At 39.1% G+C, this 18,924-nt stretch overlaps 1 protein-coding gene across 1 annotated transcript in view; it reads right to left on the reverse strand.

Annotated features, from left to right (window-relative positions):
• Positions 1-18,924, reverse strand: part of ERP44 (endoplasmic reticulum protein 44) — a 91,541-nt gene that overhangs the window by 39,453 nt on the left and 33,164 nt on the right. The window contains 4 exon segments of the mRNA XM_049770262.1: positions 3,825-3,840; positions 3,843-3,942; positions 10,363-10,402; positions 12,847-12,919. Of these exon segments, the coding sequence (XP_049626219.1) occupies positions 3,825-3,840; positions 3,843-3,942; positions 10,363-10,402; positions 12,847-12,919 (229 nt within the window).

Below are 18,924 nucleotides of genomic sequence, written 5' to 3' on the forward strand. Positions count from 1 at the left end.
GCGTCCCCATATGGTCCCCCCAAGCCAGGGGCGATTTCTGAGCACATAGCCAGGAGTAACCCCTGAGCGTCAAACGGGTGTGGCCCAAAAAACCAAAAAAAAAAAATAAATAAATAAATTATAAAGTTGTACTGGTTTAGGGCTGGAGAGAGAGCACCTCCAGTAAGGGCTTGCCTTACAAGCGGCCAACCAGGGTTTGATCTCATATTATATCCAATGTTTGACCTTATATCATACATATCTCATCCTTTCCAGGAGTGATTCCTGAGAGACAGGCAAAGAGCAATAGCAGAAAGCCCTGAGCAAAGCCTTAAAAAAAAAAAAAAGGTACTAAGTTGAATATACTCTAAATAGCTAAATATAAGAAAAGAAAAATGGAAAGGGTGGGGTGGACAGAGGAATAGCAAAGCAAGTAAGGTGTTTGCCTTGCACCTGGCAGACCCACATATGGCCAAACCAGCATCCTACATATCCAGCAACCTACATGGTCCCCCGAGCCTACTAGGAGTAACTTCTGAAAGCAGAACCAATAGTAACCACTGAGTGGCGCTGGGTGTGGCCCAAAAAATAAAAGTAAGGAAAATGAAGTATGAACAGTAATTCCTAAGACCAAAATGAAATTAATGTTGTTGCATAATATTTTAATTCATGCATTTCTGAATAAAAAAATAGTGAATGTGGGGCTGGAGACATAGCACAGTGGTGGGGCATTTGCCTTGCATGCGGGAGGACGGTGGTTCAAATCCTGGCATGCCCATATGGTCCCCTGTGCCTGCCAGGAGCCATTTCTGAGCATAGACCCAGGAGTAACTCCTGAGCGCTCCCGGGTGTGACCCAAAAACAAAAAACAAAAACAAAAAGACTGAAGAAGCTGGAGCAATAGTACAGTGGTATTTGCCTTGCACGCGGCTGACCCAGGACAGACCTGGGATCGATCCCCGGTTGTCCCGTATGGCCCCCCCCCACCCGCCCCCAGCCAGGAGCAATTTCTGGAGCGCATAAGCCAGAAATAACCCAATGAACATCACCAGGTGTGACCCACAAACAAACAAACAAAAATGACTAATACAGTTCATTACTTCTGGAGGTCAACTGAGAAGCTGATTCTACCAGGGGCAGATTGATGGTATCAACTAGGGCAAATGAAAAAGCTACCCAAAAAATGAAATAAGTGAGTGAGATAATGAACCATAATCGAAGAAAAGGCAAAGTTTTAAATTGTAGTGTGCCATTCCCAGGAATGGTTGGTTTGTGGTCTTTGTAATTGTCTTTAATATACAAAGTTGTAATATATGTTTTAAACACATGTGAGACCCTGGACTTGATTCCATATGCACAGGTATCAGCGCAAAATTAAATAGACAGTAAAAACTCTGGTCAGAAAGCATTATACAGGCAAAAGAAAGCAGGTAAGGTATGTACTTGCCATGCATGCTGCCAACCTGGGTAAAATCCTCCTTATCCTATATGTTCCCTTGAGCACTACCAGGAGTGATTCCTGAGAGTAGAGCCAGAAATAACCTCTGAATATCATCAGTGTGGCCCAAAAACCAAACCAAACCAACAAAAAAAACCCCTAAAAATTAGCACTACAAAAGATAGTCTAGTAAGGAGAGAGGAAATTTGCTTGGCACATGGCCGTCCAGGGTTCGATCCCCAGAGCACCATATGGTTCCCCTCTGAAAAGGCATGATCCCTGAGTAAGGCCAGGAGTAAGCCCTGAACACTGCCAGGTGTGGCTGAAAAATAAAGCAAGAAAACAACAAAGCAAATCAGAAAGAAGTAAGTTGTAATCTCTTTTTTTCTGAGGATTTTTTTTCCAGTTATTTAAGAAGTGCCTTTTACTTAATGACATATCACATTTATTTATTTATTTTGGGGGGGTTTTTTTTGGGGGGAGACTCACTTACCTTGTGATGCTCATGAGATTACTCCTGCCTAAGTGCTCGAGAAATCGTTTCTTGGCTCAGGGGACAATACGGGACGCCGGAGATAGAACCAAAGTCAGTCCTGGACCGGCATGTGCAAGGCAAATGCCCTACTGCTATGCTATCATTCTCGGCCCCCCCATCCTCATTATTTTAAATTACATAGTATAGTTAGCATTAAAAATATTCATAACTTCCAGGAATTTATCTTGATTGTATTAACAAAAATTAATTACTGAACCAGCATTGTTCATCTTATCTAGCTATGAGTTTCACTGCATTATGATTTCTAAGTCCATTTCTAATATTTTAGAAACAGATATTGGTATTTTTGCTAGTGTTGCACACACACACACACACACACACACACAAAATATAGCAATGCCAATCCAAAAAATGTTTTGTTAAACTGAACTGAATAGAAAGCATATAGGTCAAGGCCTCGGGGCCGGAGAGAATAACATGGAAATAAGGTGTCGCCTTTGATGCAAAAGGTTGGTGGTTCCAATCCTGCATCCATATGTTCCCCCAAGCCTGTCAGGAGCGATTTCTGAGCGTCAGAGCCTGGAATAACCCCTGAGCGCTGCTGGGTGTGATCAAAAAAAAAACCGGGCCGGAGAGATAGCATGGAGGTAAGGCATTTGCCCTTTCATGCAGAAGGTCAGTGGTTCAAATCCCCAGCATCCCATATGATCCCCCTGTGACTGCCAGGGGCAATTTCTGAACATAGAGCCAGGAGTAACACCCTGAGCACAGCCAGGTGTGACCGAGAAACAAAAAAACCAAAAACAAATAAAAAACAAATGGTCAATAAAGGCATTCTGGCCAGGGGATCAAGATGAATTTTACTTTTCATTTTTTGGGCCACACCCAGTGATGCTCAGGGGTTACTTCCAGTTATGAACTCAGAAATCACTCCCTGGCCTTGGGGGACCATCTGGGACACAGGGAGGATAGATCCTCAGTCTGTCCTAGCCTAGCAAGGACAAGACAGGACACCTTACTGCTTGCGCCACCTCTCCGGCCCCTCAAGATTGTTTTTAAATTCAGTTTGACACAGAAATTAAACTGTCCTGACTCTCATTAAGCCACCTTTAATTCCATTTCCTCCTAAGTAAAACGAGGAATTAAAATACATGCACAAACTATTTCTAAGTGCCATATTAACTGTACAGAATAGGGAAATTGCTTCCCATGTGATCACCCAAAGAACCACCAGAAATAATTTCGTGAGTTATAGAGACAAGAGTAACCCCTGAGCCATCACATCACTAGGTGTGGCCCAAACCCTCTCTTACCTCCAAAAAAGTAACAAATTTGCTACCTGTGAGAGTTAGAAGTTCAAATTAAGAGCAGTATATAAAAATGAAAACTACTATGACAAAGTTCACTAACCTTGAGAGAATTATTTTAGCCAAGGTCATTGGAGTCTTTTTGGTTTGTCCTCCAGGCATTTCAAAAAGAGTGTGAATAGGAGCTGGAAGTGATAGTAAGCCACAGCAGTAGGGCATTTGCTTGCACATGGCCAACCACCCAGGGCAGACCCTAGGTTCGTTTTCCAGAATCCCATATGGTCCGGAGCCTGCCAGGAGCGACTTCTGAGAACAGAGCCAGGAGTAGCTCCTGAGCACCTCCAGTGTGGCCCAAAAACCAAAAAACAAAAAAGGAAAGTCAAAAAAGAGCGAATAAAAGAAAGAAAAGGTGTGTGTGTATGAATAATTAAATGGGGCATTTCAAAAAGAAAGAAAAAAGATGTGTCTGTGTAAATGTGCATGTTCTCCACTTAAAACTGATCACTTGAAATAAAGAAAAAGAAAAAGAAAAAGTGTGTGTATGCATGTGTGTGGACACATATGTGTGTGTATAAGTGAGAATGGTCCATACTATGGTACTTACAGTGCTGATCACAGTTCCAACTCTGGCAAAGACTACTTGATTTTCATTTGGATATTCTTCCCTAATGACATTGGAAGCTTCCTCAAAAATTGGATGCAACATCTGGCTGAAACGACACCTATACTACAGACAATAATACCAGTTTAAAGATCAAAAGAGGCAATAAAATCTATTCAAGTACTACCCATTGATATTCTATGTACAATAAACAGCTTTTGAAGCAAGTAGTCATTTTAGCCTAGGATTCTCATGTCATTAACTGGTGATAAAGATAACTTTGAATTCAAAAAGGTATTTCTTTTTTTGTTTGTTTGTTTGGGGTTTTTTTGTTTGTTTGTTTTTGGGTCACACCCAGCAGCGCTCCTGGCTCTATGCTCAGAAATCACTCCTGGCAGGCTGGGGAGACCATATGGGATGCCGAATTCAAACAACTGTCCTTCTGCATGGAAAGGCAGCTACCTCCTTGCTATCTACTCCAGCTCCCTCAAAAAGGTATTTCAATGTAGGAACTATACAATATAATAAAAATATCTTTTTCACCTTAAGAAAATGTCAATGGGGGCCCGGAGAGATAGCACAGCGGGCGTTTGCCTTGCAAGCAGCCAATCCAGGACCAAAGGTGGTTGGTTCGAATCCCGGTGTCCCCATATGGTCCCCCGTGCCTGCCCAGGAGCTATTTCTGAGCAAACAGCCAGGAGTAACCCCTAAGCACCGCTGGTGTGGCCCCAAAAACCAAAAAAAAGAAAACTGCCAGTGGGGGCTGGAGTGATAGCATGGCCATAGGGTGCTTGCCTTGTATGCAGCTGACCCAGGATGGACCTTGGTTCAATCCCAGACATCCCATACGATCCCCCAAGCCAGGAATGATTTCTGAGAGCACAGCTGGAGTAACCCGAGTGTCACAGGGTATAGCCCAAAATCCAAAAAAAAAAAAAAGAAAGAAAACTGCCAATGTCATAGTGGACACAAGTAAGGGACATGCATAGAGACCAAGAAGCAAATCTGAAACAAGTCCACTAAGATATATCTCTATTTGGGCTTATACTATTCAAGATTTGGACATTTGTAAAAGATTTTTTTATGTGATTGACAAGTTTGTAAGCTATTGCATTATATTGTATTGACCAATTCAACTAAATCAAATCTTATAAGCAAGGTAACATAGTAAATAAGATATATCTTAAAAAGATAATGAACTTTTCCTTCAAAATTCTCCCTCTGGCCTAAAACATTTTTTTTCTTTATTTAAGCACCATGATTACAAACATGATTGTAGTTAGGTTTCAGTCATAAAAAGAATACCCCCCTTCACTAGTGCAACCTTCCTACCACCAAAAGCCCCCATATCCTTCCTTCCCTACCCATTGCTTGTATTCAAGACAGGCATTCTACTACTCTCACTCATTAACATTGTCATGATCGGCCTAAAACTTCTGACTATAAACATATTAATTTTAGTAAGCCAAGAGGAAAAAATGTCTATTCCTAAACAAGATTTCTTTCATGTTTCCCTTGTCTTTTTTAATATGATTTGTTTTTACTTTAAAACTGAAAACACAGGAGCCAGAGAGAAAGCTGAACTGGCTGGAGAACAGCATGCAAGAGACCCAAATTTGATCCCTGGCATCACAGGGTCACCCAAACACAACCAGGAGCAACCATTGCACACCAATCCAGAAATAGTAGGACCCCGTACACTGCCATAATTGTATAGCTACAAAACAAGACTCCCAAAAGTGGTCAGTAAAGGGATGTGCAAATAAAGAGAAGAATAATTAAAATCCCATCACAATTGATTTGGAACTATGTATGAATTCTATACATATTCTTGTATGAAATACAATTACAAATAACTATGTATTCTTTTTTTTTTATTTTTGGGCCACACTTGGTGACACTTAGGGGTTACTCCTGGCTGTGCACTCATAAATCACTCTTGATTTGGGGGGACCATATGGGACGACAGGGGATCGAACCACAGTCCCATCTTAGGTCAGCCACGTGCAAGGCCAACACCCTACCACTGCAACCATCACTTCAGCTCCATAACTATGTATTCTTGTATGAAAAATGATAAAGCATTATTTATTTAACATAAGCACACGCAAAAAAAATCTCTGACTGCTACTATTTCCAGAGCCCTTAAGCGTCAAGAAACTTACTCAAATGTATGCCATTAATTATCCACATGTGTTTAGATATAGGTACTAGTTCTAATTCAATAAAATATTGTAAGATTTGGGAAGAATGCCAACTTTATACTTCCTATTTCTTTTTGTAGATACCTCTTCTAGCCCACTCACCTAAAAAGTCCTAGAATATATCATGGAGACACAATCTGTATCTTCTCTCTTGCTTTCAAGTGGTTCTTTCCTTTTAGCATTCTTAAATCACTCCCATCAGGGATAGGTAGTTGGGGTCTGTGGATATCAGGGACCTTGTCTTATTAGACTACATATTTAAAAAAACATTTCAACAGATGTCTGTTACACGAGTAAATGAACAGAATAGAGAAGTGAAGAAAATAAGGCCACAGATTGGCGAATTTGTACAATGCTGCTGAAAAGAGAATGCTGAGGAAAGAACAGAGGAAGGAAGGGGTAGGAAATGATTCAAGGTTTCTTTTAAAATATGGATGTGGCCTAGTAAAAAAAACTCATAGCTAAAGGGCAAGAAAAGACATGTATTAATGGCTCCTTCTTTCTGAAAAGTCCTATTTGCTGCCCAGTAAAAGCGTGCCCAAGTTCAGGCTGATGTTTAATATTCTAATAAGTTTTAATACCTGGGGACAGAGGGATAGTACAGTAGGTAGGGCATTTGCCTTGCATGCAGCAGATCCCAGATTTGATCCCCAGCATCCTATATGATCCCCTGAATTCACCAGGAGTAATTCCTGAGCACAGTCAGGTGTAACTCCTCTATGCATTGACAGTTGTGGCCCAAAAGAACAGTTTTACTAACCAAAAAGGTGAAAAGGAAAGATGAAACAGAAGTTTGATCCATATATTACTATAACTTTATACACATATATCCAAACATGGAAAGTTACATTTATAAATGCTATATAACAAATGCAATGGATTTATTACTAGAGATTCAGGGGTCATCTGAATCCAATTTCCAATCTACTGCACATCAACCTTTTATAAATCAAACATGTAAGTAAGAGTCTTTGCAGGAAGAACCTGAGGTTATTTACTAATGACCCAATAGGGGGCAAGAAAGGAAATAAACTTGGGCTTCAAACATACCTGAGTATAAATCCCAGTTTCACCATTTACTAAGCCATATGACCTTTCTGAGTTTCAATTTCCTCAACCTACAAAAGGAAATTAAAGAGCCTGGCAAATACCAACATTATTAAGCAACTACAATGGTCTATTACCATCTCAGGCATATCAGATTTTAGCAGCTCTATCAATAAAATCATCCACAAACTGTGTGTGTCAGATATGCAACTTCTTTTTTGGGGTTGGTGGTGGTTGGGGCCACACCTGGCACTGCTCAGGGTTATTCCTGGCTCTCTGCTCAGAAATCACTCCTAGCAGGCTCCTGGATTTTGAGTATTGAACCCAGGTTCGCCACGTGCAAGGCAAACACTCTACCTTCTGTGCTATCCTTCTAAGGAAACACAGAATCAAGTCATTGAAGCCACAGTATAAGTCTATATGCTATTACCTAAATTTCCTAAATTTTTTCCGTTGAATTAAAGAGTACTGTTTCAGGAACAAATTGAGAAATTCTATGGGTAATGTCCCAAGTAACTGCTATTAGTCAGCATTACCAATTCAGTTTTTGCATCAAGGTTGCTGGCACACTTCATTTCTCTTGTACAAATTCCTGAATCACGAAAATTAAGGTATAGCTTTTACCCGGCTATATGCTAGTTAGGTAAATTAGACTAAATTAGTTAGACTAGGCATTTCTGAGCTCAAATCCAGGTCCCCAACAAGGTTTAGAGCTATATCCCCATCCCATCACTTTCCTTGTTATTAAAGTTAATTAGATTTCTAGCAAATTTGGTTGCTATTATTACATCTGGACAATCCTAAATCATTTTGGAAAATGTTACCTTTATTAAATATTTTACAAATAGTATCTTCTCTGTATATCTCCATCACTTTGACAAAGATTTTTCATGAGGAAAATCTCCTAAACAGTGCTCAGGGAACCCTGGAGACCATTCTTGGTGATATCTGGCTATTTCAGGTGATTCAATGCTAGGACCCAAGGATATGGTGCTACTCAGGTCTGTGATGCCAGAGACCACCAGGGTCACTAAGCAGTGCCTGGGGACCTCTAGGGCAATACTAGCTATGCTCAAGGAAACCTGGTGTGGCAATCAAACTGGGGTCTTGTGCATCCAAAACATGTACCCCTGACTCCTTTTTTTTTTTAATACCATATTATTAGTCATTCAGTGGAAGTATTTAATGTGTACTTAACTGCCAACTGCAAAGCAAAGTGCTCAGAGAGTGGTTTTTGGTTGTGATGCTGGTGGTATAGGAAATCAAACCCAGGGCCTCACTCATACAAGGCATTTGTTCTATCACTTGAGCCATATTCCAGACTTAATGTTAAAGAAAGATAGATATTTTCACAAAATTAACAATGTATTAAGGAGCCACCAATTATAACTATAGCATACAAGTGATGAATGAGAATAAAGTGTTTTGGAAAAACAGATTAAGAATTCCTAACCTAATCTGAGAGTAGCAATATGTAGATATTGCTTTAAGGGAAGTAGTCTGGGGAAATGGCAGCATAATAAAAGATCTGATCTGGACTCGAACAAGAAGAGGGTAAGAAAAAAGTGAAACATCTGGCAAGGGCAATAATAAAATAAGGCCTGGTGAGGCTGGAAAGATAGCATGTAGGTAGGTATTTGCCTTGCATGCAGAAGGATGGTGGTTCGAATCCTGGCATCCCATATGGTCCCCGAGCCTGCCAGGATCGATTTCTCAGCGTAGAGCCAGGAGTAACCTCTGAGCACTGCCAGGTGTGACCCAAAACCCAAAAATAAATAAATAAATAAATAAATAAATAAATAAATAAATAAATAAATAAATAAAATAAGGCGTGGTAATGGAAGAGTATAGAATCTGATGGAAAATGAAAGATGTTCAGTAAACTGACACAGAATGTAGAGTGGAGAGGGGAAAGGGACAAAGGTATAGAAGGTAGAAGGGAACAAGACTTCAGGGCCCTTCTAGGCTGAGGAAAGGAACTTGAACTTGAACTTAAGTGTATAGGACTGGCATATTTGGTAAATAATAGATGGACTACAGCCAAAGAAAATAAGGTGAACTATTGCCAATTGTGGGCTACAGTAAAACAGGCAGCTAACAGAAAGTAACTTTGGGTAAGAGACAGTTCCAATAGTGAGGAATGCATGCCTTGTATGTATGAGGACCCTAGTTTAATCCAATACTGTACGGCACACTCCTTTCCCTGTCCCCATCCCAAGTGTTGCCCTGGAGACCCCCAAGCACCATGAAATGTGGCCTTGGCAGCCTCTGGACCAGAACACCAAACCTTCCAGCTGGATGACTGAGTATTGCTAGGAACAGGCCCCTAAGGCTTTTGCTTAGGAGTTTCCCTCCAAACAAAGTAACTCGCAGAAAGACCCAGTTTGACAGTGTATGAATAAATATTGTGTGTCTTAAACATTTCTCCAGTTGAAAAGCCTTCTTCCTACCTCCACATTCCTTAACATCTCCTACTATTTCCTTCTTTTAAATGATGGGAATAATGAACAAAACATTATTTCTGTACTTAAAAAAGTTTGTCAGCAAACAGAGATAAAAAAATGATGTAATAAGAAAAAGTAAACAGTACAAAAGATAACATTCAAAGTTAATACATTAAAGACAGAATCTGATTTCAAAAGGCTTTCTAGAAGAGGTAGTAGACAGTATATAAAATTACATATATAAAAAACACAAATATATATTTTTCTAATCAGTATTGTTTTCCTTCTAAATTTAACACACTCAGATTCTAAACAAAAAAGCACTATCATACTTCCTCAATCAGGAAAAATATAGTTACAATATGAACTTGTGAATGTATGCCAACACACGTATATGTGCATATACCTGCAAGAACAAGGCAATTTATTTATATTGCCTGCTTTTAAAAATGTGAGACAGGGCCAGAGCAGTGGCGCAAGCAGTAAGGTGTCTGCCTTGCCCATGCTAGCCTAGGACAGACCAAGGTTTGATTCCCCCAGAGTTTCATATGGTCCCCCAAGCCAGGAGCAATTTCTGAGTGCATAGCCAGGAGTAACCCCTGAGCATCACTGGGTGTGGCCCAAAGAAACAAAAAACAAACAAAAAAGTGAGATAACGGTAGGATCAGATCTACTTACTTTTTCCTTAAAATAAAAATGCTAAACAAATTGCTTCACTTGTGAATGAACCCTGTTTTATTCTGTATATAAAACATTGTCTCACAAAATAAAAAGGCTTCCCCACCCATTCATTTCTAGCAAATATTTATTTTTCAGTATAAATAAAAATAAAATAAAATTACTTACCAGTCAGCATAAAAATTTACTAAAGCAACATCAGCACGGTCTGAAATTGAAACAAAATAAAACAATTTGTTATTTGTATCTGTAATTTTGATATAATCAACAATATAGTTTTCACTGTGGTCTCTTTCCATTCATTGTTAAGATGTGCTAAAAAAACAAACACACACACACACACACACACACACACACACAACACTTAAGTTGCCTTTCATTCAGAAAGCCAGACAGAAAGTAATGGACAGCTATATAACTTGTGGGAGACCCTATTCCTTTTCTCTATACCCTCAAACATTCTACTGTATCACTATATAATTATGGTTTAAATACTGACTATATAAACTATTTCAAAAAAATACCTAATCAACATAACCTTGTCATTATAAAGTTAGCTAAACTACTCATAAAAAATGAAACACATTAAAAACACAAATGTTACCAGTATTATAATTATGGCTTCTAAAATACTGTTTAAAAATGTATTAATGGGGACTGAAGTGATAGTATAGCGAGTAGAGCATTTGCCTTGCATGCAGCCAACCCAGGTTCAATCCCAGCATCTCATATGTCCCGTGAACCCACCAGGTGTAACCCTAGCACTTAGTAGTTGTGGCCAAACACCCGCAAAATTATTAATGAAGTAATAATATGGAATTTTAAAAATTCATTTCTTTGATATTTCATATATATAATTAAAAATTATCTCTGCAAGTACAATCCTATTTCACAAATAAGGCTAATGTAACTTAACCCTTCTAAATCCTTAATGCTCTACCTAATTATGATAAATAATCCAGAACAGTGTTGCATAAAATGTATTTTTGGGGGCTTCTATTAATTTAACAGTCATTCCTGTTGCAAAAAAATAACAGCATTATTGGCCTAACCAGATATGAAGACATGAGAAAGATGTTTATACTTTCCCCTAAACCTAAAGCAGAGAAACTGAGGTAAGTTCCTAAAGTACCCAAGAAAATAAAAAGACATTCTAGTATTTGAAGATGAAGGAATTAAAATGTGACCTTTCTTTTCTTACATTTTTACTTTTGAAGTACTTTTTATCCACTAACTTCTATTCTATTTTTTCTACAGTAGCAGTTCATAAACTAGTCTATGGACCAGAAGAACTAATGTGACACATAGAAACTTGTATAACAGCCAAATTTTAGGTGAGTCTAGCAGTTATCTCTCAGAAATCAGACCTAGCAACAAAGATATTAATGAATCCTCTAAGTGAATATCATGCACGCTAAAGCTTATTTAAAAAATGACAGCTCTTGGGGCCAGAGTGGTGGTGCAAGTGGAAAGACATCTGCCTTGCTCGCGCTAGCCTAGGACGTGGTTCGATCCCCCAGGCATCCCATATCGTCCCCAAAGCCAGGAGCGATATCTGAGTGCATAGCCAGAAGAGCGTCACTGGGTGTGGCCCAAAAACAAAAAAAGAAAATGATATTTCAAGATAACTTGTAACATAAACATAGATTTTTAGGATTTAAAACCAGCTCTAAGAACTCAAAATAACATATAATGCTCAATGAACCATTTTTAGTTCTTTTATGTCCATTAAAACAAAATGTAAAATAAGTACTTTAAAATATATCATTTGTCTAAAATAAATAAATAAAATGAAATATATAATTTGGGGCTAGAGATAGAATACAGTGGGTAGGGAGGGCATTTGCTTTGCACATGACTAACCCAGGTTCAATCCCTGGAATCTCATTAAGACCTTGAGCTTTCCAGGCATAAATTCTGAGTGCAGACCCAGGAATAATCCCCTCAGAAACACCAGTGTGGCCCATAAAAGAAAAACAAGTAAATTCAGCAAAATATATGTTTTCTTTCTAATTTTTTTTTTTTTTTTTTTTTTTTTTTTTTGGTTTTTGGGTCACACTGGCGGTGCTCAGGGGTTACTCCTGGCTGTCTGCTCAGAAATAGCTCCTGGCAGGCACGGGGGACCATATGGGACACCAGGATTCGAACCAACCACCTTTGGTCCTGGATCAGCTGCTTGCAAGGCAAACACCGCTGTGCTATCTCTCCGGGCCCTTCTTTCTATTTTTTTTTAGACAAGAGTAAAAGTATACTTTTTACTTCTAACACAGGAAAGTAGACTAACACATTTTAAGAAGTTTTACTAAGAATTAAAACCAGGCACTTTGATGATTTACTAAACAATGGGATTAGTGAAAATGTCAATTTTTTTTTTTTTTTGGTTTTTGGTTTTTGGGTCACACTCAGCAGCGCTCAGGGGTTACAAACCTGGCTCTATGCTCAGAAATCGCTCCTGGAGGGTTCAGGGAACCACATGGGCCAAGATGTGAACCACCGACCTTCTGCAATGCAAGGCAAATGCCTTACTTCCAAGCTATCTCTCCGGCCCCCGAAAATGTCAAATCTTAAAGGTAATTAATAGCTAGCTAACAGAGATTTTAATTTGGTTTTATAATATTAACTCTTACATTTTAAAATTATCAAGGTACTTACTTAAAATATCATCTATATTATCTGCATCAAGACTTGCTATATCAGTTGTCACAGGAGTAAAAACCCAAGTTACCTGGAAATTAAAAAAAAAAAGAATTAATGTGTGCAAACAATATGGATAGTCCTCAAAAAACTAGAAAGTGAGCTTCATATGACCCAGCAATACCTTGTAGAAATGTACCCAAGGAACCCAAAAACATAATGCAGAAAAGTCCTCTGCATTCCTATGTTCATTGCAGCACTACTTACAATAGCCAGAATTTGAAAAAAACAAATAACAAAAAAAAAAAAAAAACCAAGTGCTTGAGAACAGTGAGTGAATAAAGAAAAGTCTGGTACACTACACAATAGAATACTATGCTGCTGTTAAGAAAAATGAAGTCATAAGCTTTGCTTATACATGGTGGATATGAAGCATATTTACGCTGAGCAAAAGGAGTCAGAGAGAGGAATAGACATAGAATAATTTGTGAATATTAAAAAAGGAGGGGTGAAGCAGTATCACAGCGGTTAGGTGTTTGTTTGCCTTGCACAAAGCCAACTTGGGTTTCATTCCCTGTATCCCATATTGTCCTCCTTGATGCCAGGTGTAATTTTTGAGTGCAGAGCCAGGAGTAACCCCTTGAGCACTGCCTGGTGTGGCCAACCCTCACCCCTTAAAAAAGTTTGGTAATATTATCCAGAGACAATAGAGACAAGGGCTAGGAGGACCAATCTACAGTAGGAAGCTTGCCACAAATAGTGGAGTAGTGCAGTTAGGATAAAGAAGGGGCCATTATAACAATGATAGTTGAGAAAGATTACTCCGGACAAGATACTGAAAGGAGATAAAGTAGTATGCATGATACCGCTTCAGTAACCATATTGCAAACAAGTATCTAAAAGGAAAATAGGGAACAGAGCAGTGGCGAAGCGGTAAGGTGTTTGCCTTGAAAGCAGCTAACCTAGGATGGACTGCCATGGTTCGATCCCCTGGTGTCCCATATGGTCCCCCAAGCCAGGAGTGATTTCTGAGCGCATAGCCAGGAGTAACCCCTGAGCATTACCGGGTGTGACCCAAAACCCAAAATGAATGGATGGACGGACAGACGGACAGACAGACAGACAGACAGACAGACAGACAGACAGACAGACAGACAGACAGACAGACAGATAGGAAAATAAAGGGGAGGTGTGGATGGATGGGTGGGTGGGTGGGTGGATGGATGGATGGATGGATGGATGGATGGATGGATGGATGGATGGATGGATAAGAAGGAAGGAAGGAAGGAAGGAAGGAAGGAAGGAAGGAAGGAAGGAAGGAAGGAAGGAAGGAAGGAAGGAAGGAGGGAGGGAGGGAGGGAGGGAGGGAGGGAGGGAGGGAGGGAGGGAGGGAGGGAGGAAGGAAGGAAGGAAGGAAGGAAGGAAGGAAGGAAGGAAGGAAGGAAGGAAGGAAGGAAGGAAGGAAGGAAGGAAGGAAGGAAGGAAGGAAGGAAGGAAGGAAGGAAAATAAAGGGGAGGTGTCTACCAAAGGCAGGCAGAGGATAGGGTGGGGAGAAGGCAGAAGGGAAAGTGAGAACACTGATTGTGAGAAATGTCCACAGTTGAAGGGTGTTGTACATTGTATGACTGAAATTCAATCATAAACAACTTTGTAACTGTGGGAGAAAACCAAGTGTATTATGAACAACCTTATGAAGTAAGGTGTTTAAATAAAGTAATTTTTAAAAATCAAATAACTAAGAGGCTGGAGAGATAACACAGGTGTAGGGCATTTGCCTTGCATGCAGCCGATCCAGGACGAATAGTGGTTTGAATCCTGGCATGCCATATGGTCCCCTGTGCCTGCCAGGAACAATTTCTGAGTACAGAGCCAGGAGTAACCCTTGAGTGTTAGCGTGTGTGACCACATGGAAAGCGGGTGTGACCACATGGAAAGCTGGGAGTTGAACCTGGTCAGTCACATGTAAGTCAAATCTGCTATGCTATAGCTCCAGTCCCTAATGAAAGATTTTAAAGTTGTGTACTAAAGAAAACCTCAATAAAGGCAGGAGAGAAAGCACAGCAGTAGGGCATTTGCCTTGCACCCAACTCACCCAGGATGGACCTGGATTTGATTCCCAGCATCCCATATGGTCCTAGAGCCTGCCAGGAGTGATTTTTGAGCGCAAAACCAGAAGTAACCCCTGAGAGCTGCTGCCACAGGATAATGCTCAAAAACAAAACAAAAACTCAATAAAGAAAACAAAAATATTATCATAAAGCATAAAGAAGTTGCTCATGGGTGGGGGGTTCAAAGAAAAAAGAAGTTGCTCATTATCAAAGTTGAGTCAAGAAATAACTAGGGTTATTTACAGCATATTTACCAAATAATAAGTACAAATACATAGGTCTGGCATGCTCTGCCTCTCGGAGCCCTTAAAGTAACTTATGGTGGGGCTAAGGAACAAAGAAAAGTAAGGTACTGGTATCACATTGGTGACAAATTAAAAATGCCCATTTTTGGAGAGTTAGTTATCACCTATGAAAATATGTACTTAGAGAGTATATTTCAGATTTAACTGTAAAAGTAGAAATAAGATAATGACTTTTTTAAATACGTAACTATTACTTAAGAAGCATTGTATTTGTTGCTGTGGTGCTTTTTTGTAGTTGCTGGTTTTGGTCTATTGTTTGATTTTTACTTCTTTTTATGTTTTATCTATTTGATTGTTATTGATTTTTGTTTCTTGTAAGTTCTTTCGAGGTTTTTTTTTTTGCCTTTTTTTGTTATGATTTTCTTCTTTTTTTTTTCCTTCTTTTTAAATTGATATTTGTAACCTCTAGATGGACTCCTCCCAGGATTTTGTTTGGGTTTTGTTTTTTATATATTTTTTTCTTTCTTTTTTTTCAAACAGAACTACATAACTTGAATCATCTTGTTCTACCTCATAAATTGAGGGGAAAGAAAATGGATGGTACTAGAATCAAACAGTGGTATGAACATTGAGTAGAGATAAAAAATGATCAGACTCAAATACCAAACCCAAAGTCAACGACAATAGAATCAATACCCAATCTTCAACAAGCTATACACAGAGGAAACCAGTTATACTAACAATCTCAGGGACAAAGGAGGGGGATGGTGGGAACAGGGTTAGGGGAGGACAACACTGGTGGTGGGAATACTCTGATTCAATGTCACTATGTACTTTAAATCTAACTGGGGAAGATTTGTAATTCACAATTGATCACAATAAAAATTATTTAAAAAAAAAAAAAGAAACATTGTGGTAGTAAGAATGCAACCAATAGTTGTATTTAATATAGGGCTCAAAGATAGAAAACCCAGTAATCTCTCCTCTCAGCAGGACGTCAGGAACATTTTATCATTAAAATTTCTATTGGCATGCAATATGAGGGTCTTTTAATCTGAATTGTTAGCAAGATCCACTATCTGGGAAATTATTTACTTTCATGTCAACCTTGAGCCAACCTGGAAACCAGATTCTCCTGGTCAAAATCAGACTTAAAGCTCGCACTTTTTTTAAAAAAAGAAAAGAATAGTAACATGCAGAAAATTTTAAGAGAATATATTAATAGTAACAGAGCAATGTGCATCTAATGATGGTAGTGTTTATACAACATAGGTAAGTATACATATATAAACTGTATTTTACAAATTGGTCATTCTCTTAGTTGTCAAGAATGCTGAAGTGGGGTTGGAGAGATAGCATGGAGGTAAGGCGTTTGCCTTTCATGCAGAAGGTTGGTGGTTCGAATCCCGGCATCCCATATGGTCCCACAAGCGTGCCAGGAGTAATCCCTGAGTGCTGCCAGGTGTGACCCAAAAATAAAATAATTAAAAAATTAAAAATAAAAAAGAATGCCAAAGCATCTTCAATTATCTTTTATAACTAATGAGATCAACCCTCAGATGTGCATTTATTTAGCAAATAGTAAACATGTTAGTTTGATATATGTTTAGTGGATGGACTTCTAAGACATACCAGTGAAATTATAATTATTACACACATTCATTTGTTTTGTTTTTAAATGAAATCATCATGAGATACAGAGTTACAAAGTTGTTTACAATTGAGTTTCAATCATACAACATTCCAACACCCATCCCTTCACCAGGGCACAAATGTATCTTCTCCTTTGCCTCCCCCTGCATCATCTACCCTACCTCTCTGGCAGACACTTTTATTCTCTATTTTTTTTCTTTCACATAAATTCATTTTTTTAAAATTTTATTTATTTAAAGAAAATGTATACATAGTTGACATAACTGATCATAATACATTTGTTTCAGGATGGCAGAGAGCGAACTTATTAAAAAATAGAAATTATAAAATCTAAAAAAAAGAATTGGAAAAAGAAGAGGAGAGTTCATTAGCAGTTATATTCGTGAAAACTGTTGTATCACCAATAAAGTCATTAAGACAATAGCAGAGATTTAGAACACTCTTTTTTTTAAAGGTAGGAGATACACTAAAAAATGATGTGTATTTATGGCAGTTATTGTTGTTTGCATAGGCACAGCAAAATATGGAAGAAATTTGAAGGAAAAACGTTGACTGCAGTGAGATCTTACATCCTGAACACTTGGCACAGTGGCATGGTTTAGACTTCTGTTTATCAGACACTGACCATTTTCATACCTGAACCATGGAAATCATCTACACTAAACAAGGTCTCCTATACCATCACAACTTCATTTTTAAAAAGCAAATTTACAGTATAAAAATGATAGTTCAGTAGGTATTGAGTTTGCCTTGCAAATAGCCAATCCAGGTTCAATCCCCAGCACCCCATACATAAGGTCAATTGATCCCACCAGGAATGATCCCCTGAATGCACAGTCAGGAGTAAACCCTGAGCATAGCTGGGTATGGCCCAAAAACACAATACAAAAATGCCTACTTCACACCCATATTCATTGCAGTGCTGTGTACAATAGCCAGACTCTGGAAACAACCAAGATGCCCTTCAACAGATGAATGGCCAAAGAAACTGTGGTACATATACACAATGGAATATTATACAGCCGTCAGGAGAGATGAAGTCATGAAATTTTCCTATACATGGATATACATGGAATCTATTATGCTGAGTGAAATAAATCAGAGCGAGAGAGAGAAAATAGTCTCACTCATCTATGAGTTTTAAGAAAAATAAAAGACATTATTGTAGGGACCGAAGCAATGACTCAAGGGATGTCTGCCTTGCCCGCGCTAGCCTAGGACGGACCTCAATTCAATCCCCCAGCACCCTATATGGTCCCCCAAGCCAGGGGGGATTTCTGAGCACATAGCCAGGAGTAACCTCTGAGCGTCACTAGGTGTGGCCCAAAAACCAAAAGACAAAAGACATTATTGTAATAATGCCAGACACAATAGAGATGAGGGCTGGAAGATACCAGCTCACGATATGAAGCGCACCACAAATAGTGGTGAGTGCAGTTAAAGACATAACTACACTACCAACTATCATGATGATGTTAATGAATGAGAGAAATAGAACGCCTGTCTCAGGGGGTGGGGGAAGAGGAAATGGGGATACTGGTGGTGAGAATGCTGCATTGGTGGAGGGGGAGGTGTGTTCTTTTTATGACTGTTTGTTTGTTTGTACCACACCCAGTGGCCCTCAGAGATTACTCCTGGCTCTGCTCAGAAATTACTCCTGGCAGACTTGGAGAACCATATGGGATGTGGAGGATTGAACCCAGGCTGGCCATGTTATGCTATTGTTCCAGCTCCTTTAAATATATATACTTTACCTCATTTTATTAAACCACTAAAAAGAGAAAAGAGAGTTAAAGCCTTTGTGCATTTAAAAAAAATTGACTCTGAGTAGAGTAAAATTCATGGGCCGGAGAGATAGCATGGAGGTAAGGCGTTTGCCTTTCATGCAGGAGGTCATCGGTTCGAATCCCGGCGCCCCATATGGTCCTCTGTGCCTGCCAGGAGCAATTTCTGAGCCTGGAGCCAGAAATAACCCCTGAGCACTGCTGGGTGTGACCCAAAAACCACAAAAAAAAAAAAAATTCATGCTACTGACCACAAACTTTATCCTATACAATCTGTGCTTTCGTATGAACAAAATCAGATCTCA

This window comes from Suncus etruscus, chromosome 1 (genome assembly GCF_024139225.1).
Source record: "Suncus etruscus isolate mSunEtr1 chromosome 1, mSunEtr1.pri.cur, whole genome shotgun sequence".
In the NCBI taxonomy this organism is placed as follows: domain Eukaryota; kingdom Metazoa; phylum Chordata; class Mammalia; order Eulipotyphla; family Soricidae; genus Suncus; species Suncus etruscus.